At 43.6% G+C, this 25559-nt stretch overlaps 1 protein-coding gene across 1 annotated transcript in view; it reads left to right on the top strand.

Moving 5' to 3' along the window:
- The first annotated feature begins 5481 nt into the window (after positions 1–5481).
- The window catches only part of LOC146045788 (solute carrier family 22 member 6-B-like), a 37167-nt gene continuing 17089 nt past the window's right edge, over positions 5482–25559 (top strand). The window contains exons 1-4 of the mRNA XM_083164846.1: positions 5482–5856; positions 15269–15372; positions 20219–20373; positions 25224–25392. Of these exons, the coding sequence (XP_083020972.1) occupies positions 5482–5856; positions 15269–15372; positions 20219–20373; positions 25224–25392 (803 nt within the window). The remainder of the gene's footprint in view (positions 5857–15268; positions 15373–20218; positions 20374–25223; positions 25393–25559) is intronic.

Consider the following 25559-nt stretch of genomic DNA (forward strand, 5'->3'; position numbering starts at 1 on the left):
TTTAATTCGTGGTATTGCTGTGGCCTCTCCTCTCAAGGTACACAATCATTGATGCAATTTGTTACAATGTTTCAGTGATCAGACATGTGCACGCTGGTGATGTCAATATTAATATTAGTATATGCAGGTAATATAGTTGACAGATGAGTTGTATTCTTATTCACATTTATACGTTGAGTTTAATATTTTGTTTTAAAACGAAACATTATACTCCTGCATACACACCAGACAATCATCAGATTGGACTCATAATTTATTTTGCGCAGTTCCGCATGATAATCACATCCAATCGGTGATTTGTTAATAATCAGTATATGCACAGTTAGTCAGATCCTTTCTACTCTGTTAAGCATATATGTCAGTCTGATTTTTATTTTTATTGCACTACTTGCGTACACATGTGGCAATCTGCCAATTTATCTTAGAGAATGGATCCCTTCAGTCCGTGTTTTTATCACACTGTTCATACACCAAATGGTAGCTGGATGAGAGTAGGTGATTTTTATTTTTGTCACATTACTTGCGTACACATGTGGCAATCATGCCAATTTATCTCAAAGATTGGATCTCTTCAATCCGTGTTTTTATCACACTGTTCATACACCAAATGATGGCTAAATGAGAATAAGTGTAACTTTATGCATTTTATTACGTTTCATAAGAGAATTATTGCTTTTATTATCTCTAAATTCAGTGCTGAAAACTGCAGGTGTTTATATCACCATGTTAAAGCGTATTTGCTCAAATCTATATATCCCTTTTGGCCACACAACTGCAAAAGCAAGTGCTCGATATTAAGCATATACATATGATGCAATAAATATTTATATTTATGAAGCTGTGTTCTGGCGTGCAGTAACACCGTTTATTATATCAGCCGTTTGTTTGCGCTCTGTCGGGCTGCAATGACGGCTATCAGTGTCTCTTGCGTTCTTAAGTCACAGACTTGGTCTCCTTTACTGGCTTGTATTGCCACAGTCGTGATTTAGGAGATCTAGATATAATTACAAGGGATTGTTAGAGCGTTTAGACGAAAGTGCCGGTGGATGCCTCCAGCCGGAGACTGAGTCTCACTCGCTGGTAAGTTCCGCCGCAGCAGTTATAGAGCACAGATACTATTAACCGCTCCTAAGCCAGGGAATGAATCTCTCCTGCTAGTGAGCGCTCATAGCGGTAAAGTAACATACATTGGTACCGCTAAATCGGTTACACATAGTAATTAAACACCAAACAAATATGCAATTAAACACAGATCATATGCTAAAAGGTCACAGAGTGAATGCCGATGCGCATTTCGCTCAGTAGCTTTTTCTAGGCTGTCACATAGGTATCTGGCCCGCCTCCATTGGGCTCTATTTATGGGAATTGGTCCAAATGGGGCGTTACTACACTTGGACCAATGGTGATTTTTTATCGGGTTTTTCAAATGTAGCAGTGTGGTCTGATTGGTAAGTACTGGATTGGGAGTATGTATCCCTTACTCTACTGTCACATTATTGAGTTATGTTACTCTCTTATTCATTTACACCCTTCATCTCCATTATATATGGTGATATTTATCGGGAGTCACAAATTTATTATTCATTCCTTTAGCAGTTGTCTTACTTGTTGCGGATAATTCCGCATTTTGCTTGAATTTTAATTTTGTAGTTCATTAGTACAGATAATGTTGCTGTACCCTCATTTTTATTTTCTCATATTTTTGTCTGCATTCCCAGCAAGAAGAAAGAAAGATTAATTAATTTTATTGGAAATTCACATGTTTAGTTAACTTATTATTCTCGTGTATTTAATATTTAATTAGATTGATGGAATAATATTAATTTTTAATTCCCCTTGAAAATATGATATCCATTGTGGATATTTTAAATGGATTTAAACACTCCAAATTGTGTGGGTATTAGATGATTTTTATATAATTTTTATATTATTAGAATTAAAGTTTATGAAAGAGCCTATATTTGTGTAAAAACCTGAAAGTGCAAAAATATGATACAAAACAAAAAGCTTAATACTAGTGGGTACAAACGTGAAATTATTATATAAATATAACTATGCTGGGTGATATGGAGATATATAAAAAGTGTATAAAGATTTAATCAGTTAATGTGATAATATTATATATGGGCATTACATTCCGCCCATGTAAGATATTGTGCCTCATAATTAATTACAAGGTTATTAAGTGATGTGTTGGTAAAGTGTGATTTGAGTGACTTAACCTATAAAGGTGCACGTGATAGATTGTATGTGGACCTATCTATAATCCACATTACTTTCAATGTTTTGGTACATTAATCTAATAATACCCTTGGTTAGGGTCTGTTCATTCAATGTTCATCTTATATTTCATTAATCCAGGGGATAGTAGACGGATGGTTAGCTCTTTTAGTCTCGAGCTTTAATGTTAATCTGAATATATGTGAGATTCAATATAATGTGAATTTCCTGATCAGGATAATTTCAAAGGAGTTCTTAGGGGATTTAGAGTTCAAGTGTTGTTATGAGAGCTATTCCAGAGTTATGCTAATATGGATGGATACGGGTTATCAATTTTTTCTTTGTCCCGTAATTTCTGATGTGGTCAGTCTTGGGCTGGTCAAGGGATATTGGGCCTACATATAGTTCACAGAAAGGCAGAATAATGTATCAGAAATTGTAGTGTTTGTATGAGAAGTGTGTGGTCAACAGTATCAAAAGCAGCAGAGAGATCTAGAAGAATTAGTAGTGAGTAGGTATGCCTCACCTCTGGAGAAGGGCCAGTTTCTCTGCACCTTAGGCATAACTTCAGCCTACTGCCCACCAATAACCACGTTCTAGCCCCTTAGATGAACATGTGGAGGTGGTATCTTAGCAACTCCACACCCACTGCTACCAAATAGAGAAATGTAATGAACAAAGTAGAATAAGAACAAGTGTACTGGATATTTGGCCAAAACAGAAAGTGGGGACATTTCCAGGGTGCCATAGAAGTAGGGTTCCCCTGTATTGTTGGATCCAGCACCATCTCAGGAACCCAGCATTAAAATATAGGTTGATTTTACTTCCTTTTTCCCCTGTATTTTTTGAGTCAGCGCCAGCTTAAATAGCCCACGGCTGGTTATGCTTAAGAGGGGACCCCACAATGTTTAACATTTTTAACTATTTCTTTTTACACACAGAAGCACTGCACGGATCAGACTAGTACATGCATGCTTCATGTTCGGCAGTGTTTGGTTGTTTGAAAACTCGTCAGCCAAGCACAAAACTTTTCACCATTGAGAAACATGGATCTCAGAAATACAGGAGCTTATAAATTATCCAAAGTTCCCAATCCATTTATGTTCTATGAATATATCCTCAGCAACATGTAAAACATCCCCCCAAAAAGATGTGTTGTGTTGCAGTCCACCTGTGCAGTGCTGAGAGCCTCATTTCCATTGAAGGAATAATGAATAATGAATTCAGAAAGTACAGTACTATTCTAAAGTGTACAGTTATTACAGCTATGGAGAAGAACTTCCAAAATGGTGATGGACTTATATATCTGGACCATGTTCCGTCGCATACTTTAGGAAAAGGGAACAATGGGGCAGATATATTAAGGCTGATAAAGCGATGATACATTTCTGATAAAGTGGAATGTGATAACGCACCAGCTGTGTTTGAGAAATGACAGTTAGGTGCTCATTAGCTTGTACGGTAGCACCTTCCACGTTATTACTGCTTTATCACCACGTGATTTATCCTCATATATTATTGAAACATATTTACATACCCATCCAAAAGGGACAATACAAATAACCACAGCTCTATCAGCCTGTTGAGGAGTGAGGATATTATAATCTTTGTCTGGTGCACTAACCATTCAGGAAGATACTTCAACCTTTGTTTTGAAAATTTCTTAATCAACTATTATTATCTCTCTTGATATATGGAATACGGCCCTTCCTTTGGCCGAAGAGCTTTCATTATCCCCAAGATCCTGGTTTAAGGTGTATATGACACCATGACCATCTATTAATAGGTTCTTATTGATTTTTTTAACACACTAAGAAAGTGCATTGCTCTATAGACCTTGTTGTGTGGTCTCTTTTTGTGTCACTTTGATGAAGTCGTTTTGATGAAACGTGTCTGGTTGTTTTTAATAAAGGATTATTGATTTGAAAGAGGTCTACATCACATCTTATTTTTTGGAATCTGACAAGAAAACGTCTATTTAAAGTGTGATCATTGTATCTTGTTAAATCAATAATTATAGGTATTGGCTGGGTGATACTATATAGAGTTCACTCCGATAACCCCCACTGTTCTACAGATATAGATATATCTATATATAGATATATATCTATATATAGACAGTCCAATAATCCCAAAATATAGGAAAAAACGGCACTCTATATATAGATATATATAAATGAAGAAACAAGTAGTGCGCTAAAACAATCTTACAAGTCCTCCATGGAACTACAAGTCCCAATGGTTATATTAACCAGATGGCTCCTAATCTCTGCTTTGTTGGATACACAGGCACCTTGGTTTTCTTAGAACCGGCTGCCCCTTTCTTTCACTACACAGGTGTCCTGAATCCTACAGGTTTCCAACATTTTCTAAAAAAAACAAGCAAGAGCGCTCCATAGTGCAATATTTTATGAACCTACTTTATTATAATAAAAAAAAAGAAGAACACGGGATATAGATCAAATCCCGTACCACAGAAGGAGGTTCAGAATACCGCAATTATACAGCATATAGACACGATTGTAGGAGCCGGTTACACTCTCACGCTCTCCACTCGTGGATCTCGCAAAACACAGTCAGCACAATAGGCCCCTATTATATATATATTCTATAGGCTTTTTTTTACTGAAAAACTCAACAGTAAAAAAAAAACAAGTTTTCTCCTAATTAACATAATCTTAAAATTCATAATATGCCATACAATATGGAGCCGATAAAAATCACATAATATTTTTTGTTATCTCATTTTACCGTGTGAATTTATCAAAAATTAAAATAGGTGTAAAAATTGCCAAGCAAACATTTTTATTCATCATAATGACCTGGAACGTTTACCTTATATAGGAAATGTAATTTTTTTTTACACATACAGTATCTTATTTTAATTTATATAACAAAACTGAGCGACGCTGGTGTTTTTATATGATGCTTTGCACATCTCTCACACCACATAACTCCCTCAGTTACTTTTACGTTATGTTGTATAACTTTCGCCAACATCCATATACGCTGACTGCCCTTTACTCTGATTAACTTTATCATTTTTTTTCCCAAGTTAATGCTTCAGTATATCAGTAAAAGTTTAACACAATCCCAACTCCTGATGGTTCTGTAAAACCTCAGATTTTCTTTACCCTTGTACAAAGTTACAGCACACTGCCTCTGAGTGCCATTCCAGAGCGAAAGGTGGGTTTAATAACAGCCATGAGGTCTGCAACAAGAGTCCAATGATCCTAGTGTGTGGAGGTGCTCAGCAGCAGTATGGCGTTTCAGGAGATCCTGGAGAGAATAGGGGGCATGGGACGTTTTCAGATCATACATGTCATTCTGCTGTCCCTGCCGGTGTTTATGTTGGCCAGCCACAACCTCATGCAGAACTTCACAGCAGCTATCCCCAAACATCGCTGCCGACTCAACGACTCTTGGGAGGATGGCAATTTTACAACAAATTGGCTACGTGCCTTTATTCCAGTGGGCCCTAATGGAAATCTCTCCAGCTGCAGGAGGTATACGAATGCTCAATTTCATTTGCTCAATGACAATTCTACAGGCAACACCAGCAATGTAGAGACAGAGATGTGTGAAGGCGGCTGGATCTATGATGACAGCGAGTATTCTGCAACTATCATAAACCAGGTGAGAATTTTTGAAATATATTATTTTTTATCTCTCTGTCTCCTAATATTGCCTTCATCAAACTCCCACTACAGCTTACTCAGAATTGGGTTTATTCAATTAGAATCAGATACATTCCAACATGCATTTGTCGGAATGGAACAGACAAGCCCTATTCAATGAGCGGCCAAGTCCAACTGTCGGATTTGCCCATTCCTGTGCCCCATCCTGCTGCTGCTGTCAGCAGCTCCCTGTGTGTGAAATCACAGGACCTGCTGGAGGGAGCTGCATTCGCTGCCTGCCAGCCGGGGGAGCACTTCCGGGAGAGAGAAGCCTGGCTGGGGGGGACCTCCGTCTGTGCCGGGATTAGGTGAGGAGTAGCCGCTGGAGGATGGCGCCAGGTGAGCAGCAGTAGCACCGCTGCTGCTGCTCACCCTAGCACAGTCATTCATTCCTCAATTCCTCAGTCCGACTTTTTTTAAAGTCGGATTGAGATTGTCGGAAATGGGACAAAACCTGTCAAATCTGCCAATCCACGTGGTTTCCGACAGGTAGGAGCATTCCAGTCTGTCAGAAAAGAAATTGAATATGTTGAAAAAAAAATCGTAAACGGCCGTTTCAAATTTTTCGACTCTTATTGAATCGACCCCAAGGCAATTTACTTTGATTAGTAAATTGCCTTGGGGTCAATTCAATTAGATATTTTTGATTATATTATACAATTCTAACAATATGGTACTGTATAATACAAGTAACAAAAATTATCTCAATTTAATTGCACATCCAAACATATGGGTATTATTGCACATTTTACTATATAGACATGGAAAATGTTGACTTGGCAATGCTTGATACATGAAGGTCAACATACTTTTGTCACAATATTTGGAATTTTTTTTGGCCTTTATCACGGTTCTCTATCCCTGTGGACTCTAAGGGCCACATGTACTAAGCTTGAAAAGTGATAAAATAGAGAGTGATAACGCACCAGCCAATCAGCTCCTACCTATTTTCTCAAACAAAGCCTGTGACATGACAGTTAGGAGCTGATTGGTTGGTGGTTCATCACTCTCCATTTTATCACTTTTGAAGGCTTAGGGGGGGTATGCAATCTGGGATCACGGCTGTCGATCCCCGCCGACAGCCGTGATCCTGGCCCATTTGCGGTCAGATCGACCGCATAACGACAGACTAATTCAAAGTCCCGCCTACCGATGGGCGCAAAAGGAGGGTGGCCATGAAAACGGCCGTGGATTGTCATTCTGCAGCCCAGATAATGACAATCCACGGCCGTTATCGGCACACCGGGCCTGACAGCTTCTGAAGTCGGGCCCGTTCTGTCGTGATCCCGCATCAATACTGTCGTTAATGACAGCATTGAATAGGGAGCCGCCGCTATTTCCCACGTCTGAGATATTGGCGGCACATTGCAAACCCCCTTAGTATATCTCCCCCCCCCCACATATCTGTGATGACTATTACAGAATACACAAACTATTCGGTCTGCAAATTTGATACTGGGCTCCGCAGCTATGCGCATGGTACAGTGTTTGCTTATAGTGATAAGCAAATAATTGTAGGCTTGTCGCTATTACTTATAAAATATGACATTTTCTTAATGATTCGCTGAATTGTGAAGGTTCACAGAACAGACAAACAAGATTTAATTTTGGAACCATGAAAATGAGCGGCAAAGTGTATCTAGCCAGAATCCTGGATGATTGGAAGATTGGATGATTGAAAGATTGGATGGTTGGAAGATTGGATGATTGAATGATAATAAAGAAGGAATGGAAACAAGATGAAGTCCAATAATAGTTCTTGCTGATTGTGGTCGTGGCTGCCAGAATACCAGGGATACTGGCCACGGATATTGACCGTCAGGATTGCAGGAGGAAGACGACACCTTTGGGGTGTTTAACCTTGTCCTTATCCTAAGAGGCGGCAGAGGAGTTCCATGGGAGGATATGGCTTAAACAGTGGACGACCAGCAGGAATGATCACGATGACTTCACCCAGAAGTTAGGGGAGTCAGCCTGCAGCGGATACTGGGTAATCTGTAGAAAGTAGGTTTATGCGCATATGCGCTTCACTAGATCAAGATACAAGAGAGCGCCACACATCTGCAAAAAATTATATCAATTTATTATCTAAAATATTTAAAATGATAGACAATGGACATGTATAATTGACATGTCAGATATAAAGATAAAATAAATAGATGGGCAAAAAATCACACAACAATTATCAGTGACACAATGTACAATACTTCTACCCTGCTCAGGGTCACTTGACTACTTAAAATTAATATTAATAGATCTGGACCAGACCTTCCGGGGTCAAAAAAGTCAATGAAAAAAGATCTCTGTATCCATCAAAGTATGTGAAATTTGGGTTGGTAAAAGGAATAATTGTCCTTCTATTCCCTTTAGGATATAAGTGACAGGATCCACTGTTGGGTTGGAAAGTGGTTAAATCTTCAAACACCCAAGAGATTATTGCGCTATTTAGTCAGCGGTGTCTCCTTTAGATATAAATGGCACAATACCTGCAATAGCCTGGGAGATATTTGTAAGTGAGCTCCCTTCTACCCGCTCAGGCTCTAGCTGTGTAACGCAAGCCTCTGTTGGTAGTACTGCAGGGAGCAAGCCTCACTGACCTGTGTATGGTGAACAGGTCCTCCGTGTCCAGCTCCGGAAACTGCAGGCGCTTGTTGTTAAGCGGTGTGCGGCTGTGTGCTGGAGATAGTAGGCACTTCTGTGCGGTCTCTTGGGGTGGTGAAAGGGTGTATCAAGTGGGAGAACATACTACATTCCTTCTGAAGAAACCGCCGTCTGTCTGCGGCGGAGAAACTCGTCAAGGAGCTTTTCTGGGCACCCACTACCCTGGCTCCCACTTGATACATAGCGTCAGAGGTCTGCAGGGCTGGAACAGCACAGGGAGTACGGGTAGCTGCAATGGTGGTTGTGACAGCACCCCCTCCTTTATGAGTGGCCCCAGGACACTCTTTGGGTTTAGCTGGAAATTTTTTGTGAAAGTCCCGAATCATTCTGGGGGCGTGTACTTCAAAAGCATTGGTCCAAGATCTTTCTTCAGGCCCATAGCCTTTCCAATCAATCAAATGCTGAAGACGTTTATACCTAATGCGAGAGTCCAGAATTCGAGCCACCTCATATTCAATGCCCCTATGCGTGAAGACTTTGGGAGATTTGGGAAGTGCAGCATGAAATTTGTTCAGAACTAAAGGTTTAAGTAAGGAAATATGAAAATGGTGTAGAAGAGGAAGATGAATGGTATTGATTGTTGTGACCAAACTCGGCCCATGGTAACACCTCAACCCAATCATCCTGAGAGGATGAGACATGCAAATGCAAGAAAGTCTCTACATCTTGATTAACTCTCTCTGTTTGGCAGTTAGATTGAGGATGGTAGGCTGTGCTGAAATTGAGTTGGATTTTGAAAACTTTACATAGTGCTCACCAGAATTTTGCGACAAACTGTACCCCACGATCTGAAACTATTTCTTTAGGAAGTCCGTGGACTCCTAAGATCTCTTCGATGAAAAGATTTGCTAGTTTAGAAGCTGATGGTAACCCACGGAGTGGTATGAAATGAGCCATTTTAAAGAATCTAACTATGACCACCCAAATGGTGGTATGACCATCTGATGATGGGAGGTTGGTGATGAAGTCCATTGATATATGAGTCCAAGGACCTTGAGGGATGGAGAGTGGCATCAATGGACCAACTGGAGCTGAATGGGAGGACTTGTGTTGAGCACAATGAGGACAGGAAGCAATATACTCTTTGACATTTTTTTTCAAGGCAGGCCACCAGTACCTTCGGGATAGAAATTCGTAGGTCTTCTGAATCCCCAAATGACCGGAGAATTTGGAATCATGAGCCCAACGTAATATTTCTTTCCTTGAACTTGGTTTGACAAAGGTTTTACCTGTGGGAATTGACGCCTGTACAGTTGTTGCAGAAAAAGCAAGAGGATTAATAATAGGACTTCCCTCATAAGACTTGGATTCCTCTTCAGTTTCCCATGATCGAAACAGAGCATCTGCTTTGCGATTCTTTACTCCAGGACAGAAGGACAATTTAAAGTTGAATCTAGAAAAGAATAACGCCCATCTGGCTTGTCGAGGATTTAGACACTGAGCATTTTTTTAAATATAGCAAGTTCTTGTGATCAGTGATGATGTTTATGATGTGGGCTGCCCCCTCAAGTAGATATAGCCACTCTTCTAAAGCCATCTTGATCGCTAGTAGTTCTTGATCCCCAATAGCATAGTTGTGTTCAGCTGGGGAAAACTTTTTGGAAAAGAAGCCACATGGATGTGAATGTCCATCATAACTTGTCTGGGAGAGAATAGCCCCTACGCCAATAGCAGAGGTGTCGACTTCCAGAGTGAAGGGTAAACTGATATCTGGTTGGGCTAGGACTGGCGCTGAGATGAACTTTTCTTTGAGAAGAGAAAAAGCTTTGGAGGCATCTGGGGGCCAGTTGGAAGGTTTGGCACTCTTACGAGTGAGGGCAGTTATTGGAGCTACAATAGTAGAAAAGCCTTTGTTAAACTTTCTATAATAGTTTGCGAATCCAAGGAATCTTTGAACCCCTCGGAGGGTGTGAGAACGAGGCCATGTCTGGATTGCTTCAACTTTAGCTGGATCCATCTCCAGACCGGAGCCTGATATGATATACCCCAGAAAGGGTATGGATGAGACCTCAAAAATAAATTTTTCTAGTTTACAGAAAAGAAGATTCTTCCTGAGGCGAGAAAGTACTTATTTGACAATTTCTCAATGGTTCTGAAGACTATTGGCAAAAATCAGGATATCGTCGAGGTATACTACGACATGTTTGTAGAGAAGATCACGGAAGAGTTCGTTCATGTAGGATTGAAATAATGCTGGCACATTACTCAGGCCGAATGGCATGACGAGATATTCGTAATATCCATCTCTGGTATTGAAAGCGGTCTTCCACTTATCTCCTTCACGAATGCAATTGAGGTTGAAAGCTCCTTGAAGGTCTAGTTTTGAAAAGATGGTAGCCCCCTTGATCCTGTCAAACAGTTCTGTGATGAGAGGCAACGAGTAACGAATTTTGATGGTGATTTCGTTTAACCCTCGATAGTCAATGCAAGGCCGTAACCCTCCATCCTTTTTCTTGATGAAAAAGAAGCCGGCTCCCGCAGGAGAGGAGGAGGGGCGGATAAACCCTTTGGCTAGGTTCTCTTGTATATATTCAGACATAGCCTGTGTTTCAGGTAAGGACAAAGGGTAGGTGCGACCCCGAGGAGGACTCTTTCCAGGCATTAAGTCAATTGAGCAGTCCCAAGGATGATGAGGAGGCAACTTGTCAGTAGCTTTATTACAGAAAACATCAGAGAATTCTTGATATGGAGTAGGTAACCCTTCAGGAACTTGAAGAGAGACTTGACGTGTAGGTGCCACGGACTTAAGACACGACTTAGTGCAAGTGGCACCCCAGGCTTGGACCTGGGACGTTACCCAATTGATACTGGGATTATGGGCATGTAACCAGGGGAGACCCAATACGATTGGGTAGGAGGACTAAGGAATGATCAACTGAATTTTTTCAGAATGTAAAAGTCCGATTTGTAAAGTCAGTGGTTGGGTTTGAAGAGTAACTGTCTCACCCAGAATACAGCTACCATCTACAGCGGTGAGATAAAACGGGTGATGGAGAGGTATGGTAGATAGATGTAAACGCTTGACAACATCGGTGGTGCTGAAACTTTCTGCCGCTCCTGAATCTAGGAAAGCCGGCAATTATCTGAACTGATGTTTGATTTCAAAGACACTTGAAGAATACAGTCTTTATTGTTTGGAGAGGTAACAACAACCCCTAACCTGCCCTCTCTCTTACAGGTTAGGTTCTGGCGTTTCCCGGTTTCTTGGGACAAGAATCAACGACGTGATGTGGATCTTCACAGTAGAGACAGAGACGTTCAGTACGACGACGCTTGTGTTCATCAGGAGTTAACTTGAAACGGTGAACCTGCATAGGTTCCTCCGCTGGTGGTGGTGGAGGTTTAGGAATATTGAAGGATGAACTAGTATTAGCTCGACTTTTCTCTTGAGCCCTCTTGAGCCATAAATCAATTTTTGTGCAAAGGGATATCAAATCTTTGAGTCTGGAGGGTAATTCTCTTGCTCCAAGCTCATCCTTGATTTTATCAGAGAGACCATTTATGAAGGCCGCAAGAAAGGATTCCTCATTCCAGGCCAGTTCAGCTGCCAGAATCTTCTTGTATTAGATACTGTCCTACTGTTCGAGTACCTTGACGTAGGCAAAGAATTTCAGTTGCAGCTGAGCTAAGTCGACCTGGCTCAACGAAGATAATTTTGAAGGTGGAAATAAAATGAGGATAATCAGCTAGGAGTGGGTCCGCTTTTTCCCATAATGGAGATGCCCAATTTAGAGCAGAACCAGAAAGGTGTTGCACGCTGCCGTCCGGGACCCCCAGCACCCGGACGGACGGCGGATGTGAGGCAGAGCAGTGGGGCTGGGGACATTGCCGGGCAGCGTCCCAAGCCTCGCTCTGAGGCCAGGCGTCGGGGCGTTGCTAGGCAACGTCCCCGAACTTCCGCCTGACTTCATGCAGGAGGCACCAGTTTCAAATAAATAGCTGGCGTCTGCTGGGCACAGACGCTGGTTATAGCTTATTGCTTATATACCCGGTCCCCTGTGCCTGCGTTCAGAAGTTCTTTGCTCTGAATCTTTCTTCCCAGTCTGGTCCCGGTCTCTCAGCCTTCTGTTGGTGTTTCATTCCTCCACTGTCCTGTGCCTGTTCCTGTTCCTGTGGCTGATCCACACTCTCCATCTTCCCCGTGGGTCACGTAAGTGCTCCAGTGGAGCCCGGTGGTTTTTACTCTTGCTCCGTAGCCCGCTGTGGCTTTGCTTTCTGGGGCTGTTTACTTCAGAGTTTATTTCAGGGGGTCGTAGGCCCGTCGTTCCTCACTTTCGTGTTATTTTCCTCCAGTTCCCTCCGGATCTTCCCTCAGCCTGTCTCCCTAGTTCCATCTAGGCAGGGATTCCCTCTTCCATTCTGGACCCTGCTTTGGGGACTCACTGTCTTGTGTTTTACCACTAGTTGGAGATTTCCCCTCTGTCTCTTGTGTCTGCGACTGGGTCGCAATCCCATCTTTGGCCTGGTGCCAGAAGTCAGGGGTAATTTCCCAGTTAGCCCCATTAGTTAGACCATCCTCTTGAGCTACTCCCTGGCGATTGCTCACCCCTTGTCCATACCTAAGACCTGGCTGCATCGGGTCAGAGCGGGCTTATCTCGCTCCTTCGAACGCGGCGGCCACAGGCAAAGCCTAGTTCTTGCAGGGGTTTGCCATCTGCCCAGGGGACTCAATAGAGTCAGAGTAGGATTTGCTGTGGCCGTCCTAACCGGCGGTCCCGGCTACGGGCTTACGCCTGAACTCCAGCCTCCTGCCTCCAGCAGCTCCACCCTGTGCCCAGGTGGGCATCGTAACAAAAGGAGGGATATTACATATGCCACCTTGGTGCGATCAGTAGGGAAATATGAAGATTGAAGTTCAAAGTGAATTTCACATTGATTAATGAAGCCTCTACAGTTTTTTGGATTGCCATCAAATTTAGTTGGAGTGGGAAGTTGGAGATATGCTGCGTTACCTGTTGTTGGAGACACGGGTCTAGATGGTTGCGCTGGTGTGACTGCTGACCCTTGGCCCCTCTGAAGTGTTACTTGAATCGTAACCAGTAGTTTTGACAGTCCTTGGAGGGCATGAATGACTTGCTCCTGTGCGACTTCCTGTTGATCTAGGCGGGCCGCTAGTTGTTGATCTGGAGCAGCCCCTCGCTCCTGTCCCGATGCTGGATCCATGGAGTCGTACAAACTGTCACGCTTCCTGAGCTTGCTGAAGCACCAGCCGGAGTGTAATATAGGCTGGGTGCTTTAATGTAGGGCTGTTGCATGAACAACAGAATGGAGTGAAGCAATTGAATTAAATTAAACCTTTTTTAATGAAGATACTGCGGTACAAAGATATGGATGATGGCACAATGAAATAACTGTAGATATCGGTTGAATGACAATGAAGACAATAATGATAATACTTATTGAAGAAGCTTGAAGATGATTGGATGATTGGAAGATTGGATGGTTGGATGATTGAAAGATTGGATGGTTGGATGATTGGAAGATTGGATGATTTAATGATAATAAAGAAGGAATGGAAACAAGATGAAGTCCAATAATAGTTCTTGCCGATTGAGGTAGTGGCTGCCAGAATACCAGGGATACTGGCCACGGATATTGACCGTCAGGATTGCAGGAGGAAGACGACACCTTTGGGATGTTTAACCTTGTCCTTATCCTAAGAGGCGGCAGAGGAGTTCCGTGGGAGGATATGGCTTGAGCAGTGGACGACCAGCAGGAATGATCACGATGACCTCACCCAGAAGTTAGAGGAGTCAGCCTGCAGCAGATACTGCAGGAATTGTCAGGGATGCACAGAGATGCTATCTGGTGGACAACATTGTAATGACTGCCGGTCTGGCTGTTAGGAGCAATACCCTCTCCCTTGGCAACGAGCCATTCCCTCTCCCTTGGCAATGAGCAGTACCCTCCCACATGGCAATGAGCAATTCCATCCCCCTTGGCAAAAAGCTTGAAGCCCCCTTGGCATCGAGCATGAAGGAGAAGCCCCTAGCATCAAGCAAGAACCCCCTAGCAGTGAACATATAGGTAAGCGGCACTTATGTGTCAAATATGTAATAGGCATTACGGTTTGTTAAATAGTATGTAATGGACATCATGATGTGTGGCACAATGTGTAATTGTCATTATGGCATGTGGTCTTATGTGTAATTGTCATTACGGTGTCTGGTCTTATGTGTAATTGTTATTACAGTGTGTGGTCTTATGTGTAATTGTCAATACGGCGTGTGGTCTTATGTGTAATTGTCATTACGGTGTGTGGTCTTATCTGTAATTGGCATTACGGTGTGTGGTCTTATGTATAATTGGCATTATGGTGTGTGGTCTTATGTGTAATTGGCATTACGGTGTGTGGCTTTTTTTGTAATGGGTATTACTGGAGTTTGCTAAAATGTGTAATGGGCATTACGGTGTGTGGTATAATGTGTAATGCCACGCTCCTTTTTGTGATGACACGCCCCTTTCCACAAGGCCATGCCCCCTTTTCGCCGCTCAGCTACGCCGTGCAAAGGTCTGGCCTGCTTCTTTGTTTGGATCTGGGACCACCCATTACCATATTTCTAGATTCGCCTATGATTCTACTATGCTACTTGTACAAACAGATCATTTTGTATCATTCATTGACTAATGATATTATTTAAAACTCACTTACATGTCATTTCCTCTGTCTGTTTCATTGTTCTACATTCTGCTCTCATCCCGTTTTCCAGTGGGATCTGGTCTGTACTCGTCGCAGAATGAGGCAATTGGCTCAGTCCATTTACATGTCCGGTGTACTGGTTGGTTCCATTGTGTTTGGGGGTCTCTCAGACAAGTAAGATTTTGATCATTCAAATCAATGATTTATACTACCGATAGTATTTGATTGCTACGTGTCTGTGCACAAATATATATAGCTTGAAAAATGTATTTATAAATTAAAATTGTTTACAGTCATTGTAATAGACAAAACCAGTGCTGGTGGCTGCCATTTTTCTGTAAGATACTTTAGGTCTAGGGGTGCTGTGAAACAAATTCTGATACTCTAGGTTCCTGAGTCAAAAACATTTGGGAAGCACTGGTCTACACACATTTGTTACACAAAGCAGTTGGAATAAATCACTAGATTATAGTCACTGGAGCCCTAAACCCAGCGAGGATACCGTTCACATAGCCAGTGAAATAAGCTTGTAAATAGAATTTGCATGCACATTTAAAGGAAGATTACTGGTTGCAGAACTGTTTGCATGCCACTCTGTATCAACATGCATTTGTCGATCCCTGGATTTTTTTAACTTATATAGTCCGCCACTTACAGTATATAATACATACCTCCCAACTCTGGCTGCACAAGAAGCGGCCACTGTGTGTGCCGAAGGCGGCCGCCCGGCGATTTGTGTATGTGGCCTAGCGGCAAGGGGGCGTGACCTATACTCACGTCACTTTCATGAGGCCATGCCTCCGTTTTCGCCACTGTGGGGGCATAGCCAGCGGCTCTGTGAGCTGCTGGGCATTCCCCCAGCCCCTCTGGCAACTATTCATGGGTGACAGCCTCTCTGACAACTATTCACGGGTGAGAAGGGGGACTCCAAACTGCCCCACGCTGTGGGACACTGTCGGCCCTGGGTGGGACATGGGAACATCCCCCAAAAATGGGAAGGTCCCGCAAAAAGTGGGACAGTTGGGAGGTACTGTATTTGCCGGCATATAAGACGACTGGGCGTATAAGACGACCCCCCAACATTTCCACTCAAAATATAGTGTTTGTTATATAAGTGCAACCGGCGTATAAGACGACCCTCCCACTTGGAGGCATGTTTTTCAGGGGAAACGTCTTATACGCCAGCAAATACAGTATGTATAATATACAGTGCACATGCGCAAAAGTGGTTGAAACGCTGTCCTGCATCAAGCTATTATTAGAGCAAATGAGGTTGTGACCATTTGGGCAAATGCGACCATGCTGCTGACCTCAAAGCATTAGAAAAATAAATGGGTACTACGAGGTTGGACTTATGAAAATGAAGGTGTCATTAAGAGTTTTATGAAGGTTGTAGATGACGTAGGTGACCATCAAATGATTTTTTGGCTGCATGAGAGGTGATATGTTTGCATACATTCCCCCCCCCCCCCCCCTATAGTACTAAGGGGATTCAGCTGGGGGGGTCGAGCATTCGGCCGGGTGGCGGGCATATTTAAGCCACTCGCTAAGCAGCAAACGACCGCTTCTCAGCGAGCGGTACTGAATTAGGCCCCTAGTTCTCTATCAAAGGCCATTTGGCATGCATATACAGTATTTTGGAAGTATTTAATATTACTATATTACTGGCACCCGCATATGCCAACATATATATGGGTCAGTACCAGAGTACTATCTTGTTACCACGCTTTGGCTCCAAAATATGGTTCTATAAACACTTTATAGACGATGTGTTTCTATTGTGGGATGGCACCAAGGCAGAATTTTTTGAGATGGTACAGTCTCTTAATCAGCTTGACAATCCGATAAATTTCACATACAACATCGATAGTGAAAAAATGAACTTCCTTGTGTGTCACCGTTTACAAGCAAGGCCATACGTTGAGTTCCACCCTCTTTCGGAAAGAGACCGACCGGAACACTGTCCTCTACGCCACAAGTCACCACCCGCCCTCCCTCAAAGAGAGCCTTCCGATCTCTCAGTTCCTCAGGGTTATGAGGAATAACAGCTCTGATATTTTAGCGGAAGAACAGCTGACTGATATGGGACAGCGTTTTTTGGAAAGAGGGTACTCACCTTATACCATCCAACGTTGTCTGATTAAAGCTAGAGCAAGGTTCGAGGCCACGGATACAAAGCGTGTATTTGATCAGGATCGTATGATCTATACATCCACCTTTAACACCGATTCCCACCGCCTCGAAAAGGTGGTCAGAAAACATTGGCCTGTGATTACGTCCGATGCCAAATTCCAGAACATCAGCAAAAAACCTCCTATGCTGTCGTATCGTAGGGGTCCTAACCTAAAACAACTTCTCATGAGACCGACCCTACAACCAGCTAAGGGAGCATCAAGCTGGCTTACCCCTGGCCGTAAGGGCTGCTTTCGATGTGCGGACTGCACGACCTGCAGGTCAATGTCCTCTGGTTCGACATTCTCCCACCCGCATAGTGGCAAGTCGATACAGATACGTCACAGGCTGACTTGTACATCTAACCATGTGATCTACACATTGACCTGCCCGTGTGGTCAAATGTACGTCGGAATGACGATACGCAGTTTTAAAGAGCGCATGGCGAACCATCGCCACTCAATTCGACAAGCGCTCGATACAAATAAAAGTGATAAGCCAGTGGCCCTACACTTTCTTCGTATGGGACATTCCATCTCAAGTCTCAAATGTATGGTCATCGACCATATACCCCCACTCCCGAGAGGAGGCGATCGGGAACGAAAACTAAAGCAGCGAGAGGCAAAATGGATTGCTACGTTGGGGACGGTTACCCCGAAGGGATTGAATGAGTACAACTCCTTGAATGTTTTTTTGTGAACCTAAGCTGATTTTGGTAGAGTCAGATAGGATACTTTAGAGAATTATTGTGCCACCTAGGTGGAACAATATTACAGGCGCTTTGAGATTGAGTTGTTTGAGTGTCAGATAGGATACTGATAAGGCATCCTATGTTACATTTTACCCATTCTTTTTGAGTGGAGGGCTATGGTCGACATTGTCGACTTCTGCCTTTTTTACTTATATATACATGTTATATGTTTGTCTTGTCTGTAATTTTGAATAATCTGTTTTTGCATACTATGAGGTTTACCTGACCACCTATATAGCAGTTTTAAACCTTTATTATATATCTTGTTTGTATTGGTTGTCATAGTGACTTGGCAGCGTTTGTTCATCAGAGGGATGTATGTATCAACTCTCTATTATTATTTGAGTTGATTGCCCATTGTCAATGTTCCTGCAGTGAGTTGCCAGTGATTATGCTTATTTTTTCTTTTTGTGCCTATAATAGGATGACACAGTGCAGGCATATATGCACTGTTTATACAGTTTTCTATGCGCCGTTTGCGCTGCTTAACATGATAGATTATCCGGCCCCCTTTTTTCCTCCAGCTGTGGGAGGTCATCATTGATGTGCTGACACTGCGATACCGGCACTTCCGGTATCCAGCATGCGTTCCAACAGCGTGGAACGCACGCTACTTCCGTTTTCGCGAGGTTGAACACTGATTTAACCTCTTCTTTCAACCCTTTCTCACGTTTTTTACATAGTAAGTTACCCTCATTGCTTTGTTAGCTTGTCATGTAAGGCGCTGTTTGCGCTACCTGATTGTGTTGTAGTAACCTACTTTTATCACTGACATGCAGACATTACTTTAATGGGCATTTCCGGGATCTGGCGTGCGTTCCAACAGCGTGGAACGCACGCTACTTCCGGTTGTCGCTGAGTTTGTTTTTTATTTACCCTGTTTTCAGCATCTTTGTCCCCCTTTTTTCCTAGTGAATGACCCTGATTGATATAACGCTATGCCAAGTTGCCATACAACATGCCTAGTAGCCATGTAGTTTGTTATAATGTTAGTTTGATACCATGTGACTGTGATTGGCTGTTTGATGTACCATGTGATGTGTAACAGGTATATATACTGCTATGGTGGCCAGTATGAATTGGGTGTTCATGGTGGAAGGACCTGCTCTCTATATTGCTTGGCTTTGACAAAGGTCTGTGTAAGACCGAAACGTTAGCCCTGTCATGTAAGCATTAATAAATCGTTTTTTTCTTCAAATTTCATTCAACGATTGGTGAGTGCCCTCTTCTTTTGCTCTTTATATATAAATAAGTTAATTTCTGTATATTGCATCTACAGACCATCTACGGGAATAAATACATTTAAAAAAATGTGGACATTTTTAATCTGATGGTCAACATGTAAGCCAAGCCAAAAGCAGCACACCTGCAACCATTGTAGATAAGGCTTTTATCTAACACACTTAATTGGATATTTGCTAGGTTAAGCTTACCAACTTGAAAGTGAGTGCAATCATGATCATCTATTGTAAAATCCCATCAAGCATTTCAGTGAGACATGTAACACATTCAGTTTGGATTCTTAATAATTTCCCCAGCAAATCTACTGACCCAGGGGACATAATAACTCTGAGAGATTTGATCACCGATCTAACCTCAGTCACAGCTATGGGCTTATCTATTACTGACAAATGATTTGTGGATAAGCCCTGTAAACAACATCTATTCAGGTGCTCGCCAGCTACAAATACAACATCCTGACGTGACACTGGTGTAGAATGACATTCACAATAAAAACATCTTTATAAATGAGTCTCTGAGGGCGATTTCACAGCTTGAATGGCTTCTGCTCTATATTTTTTAAGTTTATTGTAAAACAGCCAACAAGGGTTTTGTTCTAAGCAAAGCCTTAGACCTCTCTGTAAGTGTTGGCCTCCATCTTGTTTGTACCATAACTTCAAATGTGTTTCAGATTGTGGGCTCCATTTCTCAGCAATACTATTTACTAAATAAATTTGCTGCACTATATAAGAAACGGTATATAAATATATATGGCAGTATGCATCATTGCAAATCTTACATCCTCTTATACATGGAAATTATGATCAGTTTAAATGCCAGCACTCTAACAAATATTTTCCTTACTCGTACCCACAGATTTGGACGCAAACCATTGAATATCTGGTCCAACCTTCAGATGTTTGTCTCTGGACTATGTGCAGCATTTGCTCCTAACTACATTGTGTACTGCGTGTTCCGTTTCCTGACCGGGGTCGCTCTTTCTGGCATTGTACTCAACTCCAACTCCCTTAGTAAGTATAAAATCCCTCCTACTTTTATATGAAAAGAACGCTCTCATTATCATCATCCTGCTTCAGATACATCTAACTGAAGCTCTGATCATCTCATTTACATATTCCACCTCCACCTTGTCCATCTCTCCTGTGCCCTCTGGAACACCAGGTCTGTCTGTAAAAAACTGCCTCCCAGACATAACCCTTTCTTCTCATACTCCCATGACTAAACCATATACCTTTCCATCTGGCACCACAACTCTCAATGCCCTCTCCCCTGGTGGCTCCTGATTCCCTAATATACAGTGGTTCCCAACCCTGGTCCTCAAGTACCCCTAACAGTGCACGGTTTCCAGGTCACCCTGCAGGTGCACTCATTATTCAGACACATTTTAACAGAGCTAATTATGTCACCTGTGATTCAGTGTGGAGACCTGGGAAAACGTGCACTGTTGGGGGTACTTGAGGACCAGGGTTGGGAACCACTGGCCTAATACCCTCTAGGAGTCAGCAAATTGGCTCATTCTATTCTCCCTGCTCCCTGTTGTTCCTCCCAGAACTATCCCTGGCATTCTCTTGCTTTGAAGTACATGCTATGTAGTAGTACGTTTATTTATAAGGCGCCGCAAAGTGTCCGCAGCGCCGTACATAGCAAACAAAAAAAAACAAATTACAAGGTAACGTACAGGGTGTGTTGAAAGATACAGTATAAATAGAGGTATAGCTGGTAGAACTAAAATCAGCATCAGTTCAGAAGTAGGTGTCAAAATTGTCAAGGAGACTGAAGATAAAGTAGAGGAAGGGAAGAACAGGACAGGAGCAGAGGTGAGGTAATGAGGTAGGGTGAGTACGTGAGGAAGGAGGGCCCTGCTCATAAGAGTTAACATACTAAAAATAGGTGGGTGGATGAACGAAATACAATAGGATAAGTAGGAACGGAGGGGAACGGAGGCAGGATAGGAGGATCAAAAGAGGTTAGGAGGAGGGATAGGCTAGTCAAAAAAAGTGGGTTTTGAGGGAGCGCTTGAAGGAGGTAAGGGAATCAGATAGCCTGATGGGTGGCGGGAGGTTGTTCCAGTGCAGGGGGGCAGCGCGAGAGAAATCTTGGACACGGGAGTGGGAGGAGTTGATTAGGTGAGAGGTCAGTCGGCGGTCAGCGATGGAGCGAAGAGGACGGGAGGGAGTGTGGATAGAGATCAGTGAAGAGAGGTAGGGAGCTGTGGAGGAGGAGAGAGCCTTGTAGGTGGTGGAGAGGAGTTTAAAGAGAACTCGGAAAGGAATGGGGAGCCAGTGAAGAGCTAGACAGAGGGGGGAGGCGGAGGTAGAGCGGCGGGAGAGGAAGATGAGCCTAGCAGCAGCGTTAAGAATGGATTGGAGAGGTGCGAGGCGGGTGAGAGGTAGCCCAGAGAGAAGGATGTTGCAGTAGTCAAGGCGGGAGATGACAAGAGAGTGAATGAGAATTTTGGTCGCGTCAGTGGAGAGGAATGGTCTGATGCGTGAGATGTTGCGTAGGTGAAAGCGGCAAGACTGTGAGAGAGCACGAATGTGGGGGGTGAAAGAGAGGGAGGAGTCAATGATGACACCGAGGCAGCGCGTTTGGTCGGTGGACGTGATCTCGGTTTCACCAATGCTGATGGAGATAGTGGGAGAAAAGGGGATGTTCGGGGGATGGAAGATTAGAAGTTCAGTTTTAGCCATGTTTAGTTTCAGGAAGCGTTGGGTCATCCAGGCTGAGATGGCCGTGAGGCATTCGGAGACCTTGGACAGGAGTGATGGGGATAAGTCGGGGGAGGAGAGATAGATTAGGGTATCATCAGCATAAAGGTGGTAATGAAAACCATAGGAGCTGATGAGGGTGCCCAGAGAGGTGGTGTAGAGGGAGAAGAGGAGAGGGCCAAGGACTGACCCTTGGGGAACACCGACTGGCTGTGGGGTAGTAGGAGAGGAGGAGCTTGGAGTGGAGACGGAGAAGGAGCGATCGGAGAGGTATGAGGTGAACCAGGAGAAGACCGTGCCAGTGATGCCAAAGGAGCGGAGGGTGTTGAGCAGGAGAGGGTGGTCAACAGTGTCAAAGGCAGCCAACAGATCAAGCTGGATGAGGAAAGAGAAGAGGCCTTTGGATTTAGCCGATAGTAGATCGTAAGTGACTTTGGTCAGGGCAGTTTCAGTGGAATGTAAAGGGCGGAATACGGATTGGAGGGGGTCTAGAATGGAGTTAGCAGTAAGGTGGCTTAGGAGACGATTATAGGTCAGACGTTCTAGGAGTTTGGAGGCAAAAGGGAGGAGGGAGATGGGCCTGTAGTTGGATGGAGAGTTGGGGTCCAGATTTGTTTTTTTGAGAATTGGGGAGACAAGAGTGTGTTTGAAGGAGGAAGGGAAGATCCCAGAGGATAGGGAAAGATTAAAAAGGTGAGCCAGGTGAGAGCAGACTGACGGACTGAGACGACAGATAATATTGGAGGGGATAGGATCGAGCGGGCAGGTGGAGGGAGAAGCAGATTGAAGGATAGAGTGGACTTCAGCAGCAGTGGTGGGGTAAAATGAGGACAGGGGTTGGAAGGAGGGGAGTGGAGATGTAGGAGGGGAGGAGGGAGAGGGTGAGGTCATGGCAGCAGTGATGGCAGTCCTGAGAGAGGAGATTTTGGTTGAAAAGTAGGTAGCAAAATCAGCGGCTACGATGGAGGACGGAAGAGCTGGAGGAGGGGGGAGAGCAAGGAGTTGAAGGTGGCGAAGAGCCTGCGGGGATTGGATGATTGGGAAAGGATGAGGGACTTAAAGTAGGATTCCTTGGCCAGAGCAAGGGCAGAGCTGAAGGAGGAAAGAATGAATTTGAAATGGAGATAATCCGCAAGGGAGCGTGATTTCTTCCAGAAGCGCTCAGCAGTGCGAGAGCACTTTTTAAGGAATCGGGTGATAGGCGAGTGCCACGGTTGGGGGTTGGAGCATCGAAGGGGGATAGAGGAGGGAGGGCAGGCAGAGTCCAATGCCGAAGATAGGGTGTCATTATAGAGGGAGGCAGCGAGGTTCGGGCAGGACATGAGGGCGATTGGGGCGAGAAGAGGACACAGCGTGTTTGAAAAGGCAGCAAGATCAAGTGTGTTGACGTTATGCCGTGAGACAATGCGCTTGGGAGGGGGGGTGGGAGAGGGGGAAGCAGTGAGGGAGAAGGAGATGAGGTGATGGTCAGAAAGAGGAAAACCGAGATAGTGTAGTCAGTAAGGGAACAAGAGCGAGAGAAGACTAGATCGAGGGAGTGTCCTTGGATGTGGGTGGGAGAGGTAGTCCACTGAGATAGGCCAAGAGAGGAGCAGAGAGAGAGGAGTTTGGAGGTGCCAGGATCAGTGGGGTTATCCAAGGGGATGTTAAAGTCACCAAGAATGACAGATGGCAGGTCAGAGGAGAGGAAGTGTGGAAGCCAGGCGGCGAAGTTGTCAAGAAATTGGGAGATAGGACCAGGGGGGCGGCAGATTGCAGCGACATGGAGGTGGTAGGGGTAGTATAGACGGATAGAGTGAGACTCAAAGGAGGAGAAAAGGAGAGAGGGTTCAGGGTGAATGACACTGTGGGTGCATGAGGCTGAGAGGAGAAAACCCACACCGCCACCTTGGCGACCGTCAGGCCTGGGAGTGTGAGAGAAAGAGAGGCCACCGTGGGAGAGAGCAGCTGGAGAGACAGAATCAGAGGTGGAGAGCCAGGTCTCGGTGATAGCAAGGAGGTGGAATGCTCTAGAGATGAATAGGTCATGGATGGCAGGGAGTTTGTTACAGATGGATCTGGCGTTCCATAGTGCACAGTAAAGAGGGGGGGTGGGTTGTGTATTTATGTGGATAAGGTTTTTGGGATTGCAGAAGCGAGGGGGGGTCATTGGGAGGGTGGGGGTGCGGGGGCGAGTGGTCAGGATAGGTATGGGATGGGAGGGGGGAGGAGCAGTTGGAGAAAGTGAAGTTGAGAGATTAACAGCCATGAGGAACCGAAGGTGAGAGGGTAGGTTAGTGAAAGCAGACAGAGGGATTTGGGAGGACAGACAGCGTCTGTAGTAGATTTGCGAGGATGTGGTAGAAAACAGAGTGAGAGAGAAGGTAACAGGCAAGGAACTACTGTCAGAGAGGAGACAAGTGGGTAAAATCAGGTTGATTGAGTAATCCAATTAAGTATGAAAAAACAACAAGTGAGAGGATGAAGGGAACAGAGAAGGTCAGAAGTGAGGCAAATGTGAGCAGGCGTGAAGAGGGAAACAGAGTGCAATAAATGTGTGGCAAAGATAAGAGAAAATAATAGTGAATGAGTAAAATGAAATACAATGTTGGAAAAATATAGATAAAATGAATTAAATGTCAAAATTGAGCAACAGGTTACAATAGGATAGAAAGAAGATGAATATATTACAATAAAACAGAATATGAAAATTTAGACTGTGTTCAAACTCACCTTTTTCAGTATTCTAACTCACCTGCTTCAGTTTCCAACTCACTTAAGTAATCAAGCTTCACTTTAGTATGCAAGCTTCCCTCTCAATGAGCAAGCCTACTTCACCATGATTACCCTCTTGGAGTTATCTATGCCAAACCTGGTCCAATCTCCATACTCAAAGATCACTGTGCCATCTGGCTTCTACACTTTTTCTTTAGATTCCCTTATTTTCATCCCTCATCTTAATTGATTTTAATATTCCTATTAATGTCCTGCTGACCCCTCCACACCTAAATTTCTCTCCCTCGTATCATATTTTGATCTCTTTCAATAGACCTCCACCCAATCCCATTTGAGTGGGCACTATTGTCATTTTAGCTTTTATACAGTACATGTTACTTTCTAAAAAAAAAGGCTCAATTCTTTAATTGCTCTTTAAAATGATGTTTTTTCTGTAGTTGTGGAATGGATCCCCACACAATGTCGTGCCTTCACCAATACTGTCACAGGATACTGTTACACGATTGGTCAACTAGTCTTGGTGGGACTGGCTTATCTAATCCAGGACTGGCGCATGCTGCAGTTGGTTTCAGCTATTCCCTTCTTCATCTACTTTTTATATACATGGTATTGCATATCTTTCTCAATAATATTCATATTACAGCATTGCTCTGAAATATCAAAGTAAAATTAATATTAACAATGATATTCTGTATATTATTAGATCATTATAAATGACTGTATAAACTCTGCACAACTAATAACGCTAGTTAGTTAAATCAGAGCGCGCAGCA

The sequence above is a fragment of the Crinia signifera genome, chromosome 11 (genome assembly GCF_055691185.1).
Source record: "Crinia signifera chromosome 11, ASM5569118v1, whole genome shotgun sequence".
NCBI classification, from domain to species: Eukaryota; Metazoa; Chordata; class Amphibia; order Anura; family Myobatrachidae; genus Crinia; species Crinia signifera.